An 8983-nucleotide genomic window follows, 5' to 3' on the forward strand; every position below is an offset into this window, starting at 1 on the left:
TACAAAAAACAAACAAAATAAAAACTCATATTATTGATTTCTGAAGGTCAGCTTCAGAGATAGTCTGGGGGGCAGTAGCGGGTATGGGCAGAACCCAGACTCGAGGCCATAGAGATGGATTTGAGGGAAGAAAGGGCCCAAGTGGCAGCAGCACCCATTTCTCCCTCATTAGAATTTCCAACAGAATCCTCCTCAACTCCTCAGGCTGTGCGCCTCGGGCTGGTCCTCCTGTCTGCTCAGGGAGCCCAGAGCCTATGGTGCCATAGACTGGGAAATGCCTAGTAAGGCTTACCAACCCTTTTGCCCAGACAGCCTGGGCCAGGGAGAGAGACCAGGGTGGTGTTATGAGCAAGGCCCACATGCAGTAGTTGGAGGCATGGGGCAAAAAGTGCTCCTCTCCCTTTGGGCACTCACCTCACCTGCAGTGCAACCCCGCCAAGAGCTGCACCCAAGGTGTTCTGGCCCATATGGGGTCCTGCCCTTGTTGGTCCCCTCTCTCTTCTCTATTTGAACCCAGGTGTTACCAGGGAGCCTGGTCCAAAGGCATCTTCAGAAACAGACGCCAGCAGCTCCAGGCCCCAAGAGCCCACTGCCACCCCCTCTGGAAAAGAGGTCAAAGGCCCCGAAGGAGCACTCTGAAGGCCACTGCTGCCAGCGCAGGCCCAAGTGGCACCTCTCCTCTCCTTTGTTCTCTTGGCTGTTGCGGTTGCCAAGCTGATACCAGACAGACACCCAAAGGTGTGGAAGGGTACTGCATCTCTTGGCAAGTTCACAGTCTGCCCAGTTCATGCCGTTCCCTCCTCCTCCTCCTGAGAGCAGCACGTTGCATATTAAAAACGTCCCATCCAGGTTGCAATGTAAACAATGCAGAAGGAAGGTCCAGCGGCTGGGCTGAAGCTGGATGTCCTGATTAGGCTTCTGCCTTATACCTGGGGAGTGTGTGGAGAAGTGGGTTACCCTGGGTGCAAGCACTCCCTCTGTGACTGTCCTGAAGGCCTCTCTGGGAGAAGTCAATGGAGCAAGCAGGGTGGAGGGAAGATGGAAAATCCTTGCTAGTCTCCTGTTGCAACAGAAGCACATGCTTGGGAACCTGTGCTCAGTGAGGTGGACCAATGGAGGAAGGCAGTCGGAAGGGGCAGTAGAGACACACAGCAACCACCATCACCCACCAGCAGCTGGGAAGCAATGCTTGGGAGCTGGCAAGTTGCCACAGCCCGCCCAGCACTAACCCAGCAGGAAGAGGCCAGGCCAGGCTCACCACCAAGGCTCCTGTTTCACACCCTCTGTGGCAACTGAGGCCAGCAGGGACCTGAGAGACTGCCAAGGAGAGGTTCTGGCCCTCCCCTTCCGGAGTAACCCCTTAAGACCCTGTCATCAAGTTGGGAGTAACTAGGCCAATTTTCCATCCCCTCAAAGCCAGAGGGAACAAGCTGCAAGAGAAGGGTAGACCAATACTCACCTCCGTGGCAATGACACATTCGTTCCTCTCCTCTGATATCAAACACACGGACTGATACATGGAGTCCCTGGGGGAGCATATCGCTGATATCCGACACTCTGGCTTTTCACTGAGGGAATACAAGACAGGTGGGTGAGAGAAGGATAGAGAAAAGATCAGGGGGGAGGGGGCAGGAACTCAGACCCCTAGAGTCTTATAGAAGAGGCTCTGGGGGAAGGCAGAGGAGCTGGAGAAGTGCAGTTAGGAACAGGCATCTAAGGTATCCATAGGACCCCAACTTTACTAAAAGGGTCTTGGGCCTGGATCAAGCTAGTATTACCACTAGAGACATGTCACACCTTGAGTGATGAAAAGTGAAAGTCATGAGAGTCACACTGTGGACATGTGACATTTGTGAATGAATGGATGGATGAATAGGGGATGGACAAAGAACCTCTAGTACTAACAAAACCCGTTCTTTGCTTAAAAGCATTTAGGTGTCAGACTCTCATCTGTCCTTGGAAGAACCCAGAAACACACAAATAGGGGTCCATGGCCAGGTCCTGGGCCTCACGGTTGCGCTCACCTGTATAACCGCAATGGTGCCTTCTCCCCTAAGCTCTTGTCATTGTGGGGAAACTTCCCTGGCAGGGTGCCCCGCCCCAGGAGCCCTGGGGCCAGATTGTAGTCCAATGTATGATTCTGCTGCTTCCCACAGTTAGACTTGTCCAGACCACAGTCAACTTCCAGCTCCTTCTTCTGGTTTGTGTTCTTGAGCTGAGCAGCGGGGATCAGGTTGTCTTTCTGGAAGTCCGACAAGTTGTTCATGGTCTCTCTGCTGCCGTCGTCTGTCCGCCGAAGTCGCAGCTGCCGCACAGCCACAGCCACCATGCCCAGCAACACCAGCAGCACAACCAGTCCCACACCCAGGGAGACAGCCACCCAGGGGAAGCTGGGCGGCATGTCCACAGGGATCTCGCAGCGACTGCCCAAAAAGCCGTAGGGGCAGTTGCAGATGAAGTTGTTTGGGGAGAGGCCAGTATAGCAGGTGGCCCCATTGAAGCAGGGCCCCGAGGCACAGGCGTCGCTGGGTATCCGAACCTCACAGTGTCGACCTGAGAAGCCAGGAGGGCAAGTGCACAAGAGCCCATTCTCCAGGTCGTGGCAAGTGCCACCATGGGCACAAGGGCTGCGGGCACAGCTGCTGGTGGGAAGTTCACAGTGGGCACCTGTGAATCCGGGACGGCAGCGGCATAGGCGGTTTGGACCTCGGTTCAGACACTGGCCTCCTGTGGGACATGAAAGCTAAAGTCAGGCTAGGACCCGGTGCAGGAGGGCAAGGAGGGCCCCATCCCAGGAGCAAGTCCTGGTCCTTCTGCCTCCACGTAGACAGCTTGCATTCCCGGAGCCCAGTACACACAGGTATACCTTATTGGACTCAGGTATAAGCATGACTAGTATCTTACAGAGCTTTAAAGTGGAACCCAAAAGATGGGCTTAAGTTTGAATTTCTGCTCTTTCTCTCTCTAGTTGGGCATCTGGCACCTCTGGCTTTCTTTGATCTTTAAGGCTCACTTTCCTCTGTTGTTAAATTGGAGTACAGTGCTATCTCTTCACAGGACTGCTTTGAGGATTAATTGGGATAAGGCATGGAAGCAGAAGCACATGCTTGGTATATAATAAATGCCCAAATATATGTAATGATTATTGCTTCATTTAATTGTCACAACCACATGAAATACCACGGGCAGGTATTGTAGTTTCCCATTTAGAGATGAAGAAAGTGTGGCTCCAAGAAGCTAAGTAACTAGTTAGAGAACAGACTTCTTGTCTGCTTTCTTCTCCCAGTCCTTCCCAGCTCTCTTTAGCTCCTGAGGCTTCTCTTCTACCTGGAGATGTCAGGTCTGTCTCACAGGGGACCAGACAAACAATACCAACATCCTTTGTGCTCCAAAATGTGCTGTATATGCTACATGCTTTGTGCCACACTACAGCTGCAGGACAGGCTGAGGCCTTCAGAAGCAGGGCTCTGAGTGACAGCTTTCCTCTAGGAGGGACAAAGCACCTCCAAACATCCCCTCTGTAGCCAAGGTTTCCTGAGGAGGGTCAGGAAACCACTCCAACCAGGTCATGTGACATTGGGACAGGAATGGAAGTCAAGCAGGGTGAACACCAACCACTCTCTTAACACCACTGCCAACCTGTTCCTCTTCCAAAGCCCTCCCATTGACCAAGCAAGCTCATCCTTCTCCTGAGCAGATGGGGAGGGACCTATCTCAGCCTGCCAGAGTGAGAGACAGGCCTTTACTTCTTCTCATGATGCCCACCCACCCGTCCACCCCCACTGCGACTCCATCACGAGAAGCCTGTCTTGATCCCAGGGCTGGTACAGCAGTTTAGCAAGGGACTAGGATGTACCATTGGCACACGGGTTGCTGGTGCACCTATCCACTTTCTTCTCGCAGTTGGAGCCAGTGAAGTTCGGGAGGCATTCACATGCATAACTAGCCCCCTGGTTGCGCTCGTGGCAGGATCCCCCGTTGAAGCAGGGAGAGTCTGCGCAGCTCAAGGTGTTGTGTTCACAGTGCTGACCATAGTAGCCCGGGGGACACAGGCAAAGGTAGCTGTCTTCTTGGTCCTGAAGAAAGACCATAGTGGGAGTCTAAGTCAGACATTGAAGGGCAGGGGTGGGTAGCCATCCATGATGCCTGTCCATGGCTGTATGTTGTTGGTACCTCAACTGGGAGTGTTTGGGCACTACTGGCCAGATGGTTGCCTCACCTTACAGCTGCCTCCATTACGACAGGGGTTGCTGTCACACTCGCTTAGCTCCAGCTCACAGTCCACGCCCGTGTAGCCCGGGCGGCAGGTGCAGGTGTAACTCCGCTGCCCACTGTTGGAGCACGTTGCCCCATTCTTGCACGGAGAATGGTGGGTGCAATAGTTGAGATCTGTAGAGACATGAGCCATTCACATGAACAGGGCAGAGAATTCTCCCCATAGTGCAAGCCCACCTCAAGTTTGGCCCAAAGACGTTTTAGTTTCAAGTCTCCCAGGCCCCGAATCCCACAGTGAAATGTATGTGGAAGCACCATGAATCACACTTGGCCAGTAGGCAATCAATTAAAGTTGAAAATACCCCACACAATTCAACAACTGTCTGCCCTGTAAACTCACAAATGCTGCCAGTTGTGTAGATGAAGGAGAAGCCCCCAAGCCCAAAGCTTGGAGGAGGGGCAGGGGAGATAAGCCTATGAGGAGAGATACCAGTTTCAACAAGTGGAAATATTAGAGAAGGCATTCTGAGGAAAACCCAGACCAGGCACTTTTTAAAGGAAGGTATTTTGAAATATACTTGTTTTCTATTTGGGATGGACAGGGAGGAAGAACCAGACAGAGCAAATATAGGGACTGTTTGCATATGATGAGTATGACTATGTCACCTGGGAGTAAATGGGGAAGAATGGGCGGGAGCCAGGTACATGTGTGGCAGAGAAGCTAAAGGGACACACATGTACATACACAAATATACACACAAAGATGCAGAGGCCAAACTCCAAGCCCTCTGTTAACAGGGAGCAAACCCTAGGTAAATTCTTTCTACCCTGGCAATCCCCTTCCCACCCTGCTCAGGCACCTATCCAGAGAAAAGGCTTCCTTCCCCATAGTCATGGCTTTCCACTGTGCACAGCCAGTGAGTGGCCAGGTGCCCCCCACCCCCACCAGCACCACCAGGAAGAGTCTGGGTTCAGGCAGCCACCTGGCCAGTCACAGGGGAGGCTATATGTGCCCACAGCGAGTAGGCGGTTAGATATCACTCTGCCCAGGGGCCCAGCTCACTCACAGCCTCAGGGCAGCCAGTGGGCACACCCCATCAGACAGCTGTTTAGGGGAGAGCTGCTCAAACAGCCCAAGCAGGTAAGCAAACACTTAGGGGGTTAATAGGTAACTACAAGGTAGTATGAGGTAGAAAAAGGAACTGAGTCTGGCATCCCTTTCTTTGGCCTTGATGGAATTTATGAGTGTAACTGCAGGCTGCCACACTGTCACCCTCCTGTCTTCTCCAGCCACCCTCACTCCCTGGCTCCTGGAGAAGGACACACAGTCTCATCCTACGCCGGTTGTAAGACTTTAAAACCCCAAAATCCCTGAAGGAACACAGGGGAGCCAAGTCAGCAGTCACTAAATATGAAGTGTCCAGAGGCCACATCTCCCCTGACCCTTTTGTGGTCCTTTCTGCTCCGACTCACCTTGGTCACAGAACAGGCCTCCCCAGCCCTCATCGCAGGTACATTGCCAGGGAGTGTTGCAGGTGCCATGGCGACAGCCATTGTGGGGAATACATTCATCACATAGGCGGCCCTGCCAGCCTGGGCGGCAGCTGACAAACAAATAAAAAACGTCTAAGAGTGAGGTGAGAGGCCTGGCCAGAGGAGGACTTCCCCAGACCACCTCTGATGGCTTACTCACAGGCACTCGGCTGGCTTGCTGCAGTAGCCGTTCTGTTCATGACAGCCAGAAAGACAGATCGCTAAAGAAAGAAAACAGAGGTGGGTGAAGTGAGATGCAAGGACTCAGAAACCCTGCTTTCCCTCTCCTGGGCTCCCTTCCTACTCCTAGTCTACCAGAGAAGTCATGGGTGACTAAAAGGGAAACAGTGGCACAGGGGAGGAGAATCGAGGCTGGATGAAATACAGTAGTGGGGACAAGGGACTTTGTGGACTTTGGCATGATAGGGAAGAGCACTGGGAAAAGAGAGGAGGTCTGAGTTCAAGTCCATTCTAATTATCCATAGGTGTCCCTGAGGCCCACCTAGTGGACAGCCCAGACCTACTCTTATGAGGGAGTAGGTTGTAGCCCTAAAGATGCCACTACTGGCTCAGGTAAACCACCCCCACACTCCATGCAGATGGGAGTTGGCCACTTACGCTGTTCGCAATAATTCCCAGTCCAGCCGGCCAGGCAGGACAGGCTGCCATCTGGCTGGCACACATAGTGGCCGAAGTGGTCATTGCGCTTCTTGCACAGGATTGAGCAGCTGTCCCCATAGTAGTTGTCACTGCAGATGACCCGGTAAGAATAGCGCAGCCTTGTGAGTGGGCTGGTGAGTGAGCTGCTGAGTGAGCTGGTCTGCTTATCCGGTAACCAGTTGTGGCCCACAGTTAGGGACCCCTGGATGGTGATCTTGCTGATGAGCGCATCTGCTGGCAAGGCCTCTGAGGGGGCAGAGGGCCAGGTCAGGGAGGTGTAGCAAGTTCCCAAAGGTGCCAGTGACCAGTTGGCCAGATGATCCCCACCTGCTGGCAAGGGCCAGGCCAGAGGAACCCAAGGGTCCTACTGCTTATCTGCCCTATGTGTGTGTGTGTATATGCGCAAACCTAGGAACCTAATACCATTCAAAAAGGGACAATAAAAGGATATCAAGATATCTCAATTTTTTTGAGGACGACAGGAAAGGGAAAGAGAAAAATCAAAATGGGAAAGGAAGGAGGAATGAGAGAGAGAGAAGGCTATCTCTGAAAGCTGAGGGTCTTTTGGTGCTCTTTCAAGGGTTCTGCCTCCAGAAGTGGGTAATGGTATTCTTTTTCCTTTTCAAAGTGAGAATTGTTGTGTTGCTCAAATATCCTTTTCCTCTGTGTCAGAACAACATCCCAAAGCCATTATTCCCTATCCAAAGGAGCGGAATTCGCGAAAGGTGTAAAATACAGGAAGGGGCCCGTCAGCGACGCTGGCAGCTCCGACCTTTCTCACCGCCGCGCTACCCGCGTTCCCACGCCAAAAATAACCCGCAGGAAACGCAATTGTGCTAGAGTCCAGGCAGCGAACGGACTCTGAGCGTCCAGCGCGGGGCGCAGCTCCCCGCGGAGCTAAGCGTCCTAGCCCCCACCCCCAGGCCAGAGCTTCCCCCGCCTCCAACAGGTTTAACTCTTTCGGCGCTGGGCCGTGTCGCCCCCCTGTGGCGGCGGAGCGAGCTACTCACCTGGCCGCAGGTCGTCTCCCGGCGCGTGCCAAGCCTCGATGATAAGTGAAAAGGTACCCTGGGAAGCGAAGGGGATGGGGGTAGGGGAGGAGAGAGAGCGAGGTGAGCAGGGCGGGGAGGGATGGGGGCTGCCCTGCGGCAGCCGGTTTAATTAACCTAATTGCTGGATACAGTTACAGCGCCTGGGTCAACATAACGGGTCTATACGCAGTGTTGCGCCATAGCAGCGAAGGCAAGAGGAGAACCCATGAGGCAGGCGAGGATTGAAGGGAGTATACGTGAGAAGCATTCTGTGAGAGGAAGGAATGGGTGGTGGGTGATGAAAATAGTGTTTCAACAACTGGGAAAAGGGAGGGCGTAAAACTGGGACGAGGTGGATGAGGTGGACTACAGTGAGAGCCTTCCCGGGGATAGGGTCCAAGGGAGTTGGAAAGAAAAAAAACAAAACAGGAGACAGTGCGTTCCTGGGGTTTGGGGGGAAATTGAGAACATCTTAGGTGGGGGGTTTTTGTCCCAGGGTTCCTCCTCCTCACGATTTCCGTGACTTCCCAGTGCGCCCAGACTTGTGCTCACCGGCCAGGTGAAATTGAAGGGCAGTTGGAGAGGATTGCGGCCCCCGCCGCTACTGTCCTCCTCGACGACGAAGGAGTTGGTGCCCAACACCGGTGTTGAGACACTGCCGAAGGTGCAGGGCCCGGACGAGACGACAGTCTGGAAGTGCTTAAGGCAGACGCGGAAGAAAGTTCGGCATCGGGGCTGGCACGACCGTCCATTGGCTAGGACGCCGCGCTCATTGAAGAATTCCTGCAGCTGCAGCTGGAAGACCCCGGAGCCGGCAGCGCTCTGTTGCACAGGGAACGGGGTGGGGGTGGGGTAGGAGAGAGGGAAGGGTCAGTTTGGCGAACGCCGGGGGCTTAGGCTCGGGCATGGTGGGAGGGGGCGCGGGACATTACCTGCTGCCAAAGTGCCACCAGCAGCAGTAGAGCCCAGCTAGAGGCGCTCCGGATCCCGGCTGCCATCCTCAGGGGCGTCGCTCTTTCCACCCGCGGGCCTTGAAATCGGCTCTGCTAGGGACGCGGCTTTCCCGCGCGTCCGCCCGCGGGAGGGGGCCCTGAAAAGCCGAGCTCCGCTTGGACGCTGCTCTACCCCGAGCTGTCTAGCTAGCTCCACTCCAGCTACCGCGATAAGTAATCCAGGTGAGGGTGGCTGGGCAGCAGCTGCTCTAGGGACGTGTCCTCCGGCTAATCCTGAAGCTGCAAGCGGGCTAGTGCCCCGGCTACACTGCACTGAGGTAGCTTGGGCTTCGGCTCTTGGTTTCTTGTTCCCCGCCTGCGCTTAGCGCCGCTACTGAAACCTGCGTGCTCGGGAGCCTTCCTTATATATATTGGCTCCACTCCTGGCCGCCTGTCACTCAGACTCTTGGTCACTCTCCCCTCCCCTCCCCTCCCCAACAGGCCTCTAGCTGTTATAGCCCAGCGCCACCCGGAGGGGGCCTCGGCCCCCACCGTCCCCCCTCCCCGTCAGCTTGTTGCGCGCAGGTCTCCGCCCCTCCGTGCCGCTCCCAC

General features: G+C 54.6%; 1 protein-coding gene across 1 annotated transcript; it reads right to left on the bottom strand.

The window, feature by feature from the left end:
- Positions 1–452: 452 nt before the first annotated feature.
- DLL4 (delta-like 4 (Drosophila)) lies at positions 453–8769 on the bottom strand. Its single transcript, XM_006831757.1, has 11 exons — positions 8372–8769; positions 7992–8261; positions 7419–7476; positions 6367–6654; positions 5909–5969; positions 5689–5819; positions 4220–4389; positions 3857–4076; positions 2025–2727; positions 1460–1568; positions 453–929 (listed from the first exon to the last, which is right to left on the bottom strand). Exons 1-11 carry the CDS (start codon positions 8435–8437, stop codon positions 924–926), a joined length of 2082 nt encoding a protein of 693 aa, XP_006831820.1. The 5' UTR covers positions 8438–8769; the 3' UTR covers positions 453–923.
- Between the last annotated feature and the right edge of the window lie 214 nt (positions 8770–8983).

This window comes from Chrysochloris asiatica, unplaced genomic scaffold, assembly GCF_000296735.1.
Source record: "Chrysochloris asiatica unplaced genomic scaffold, ChrAsi1.0 scaffold00004, whole genome shotgun sequence".
NCBI lineage: Eukaryota > Metazoa > Chordata > Mammalia > Afrosoricida > Chrysochloridae > Chrysochloris > Chrysochloris asiatica.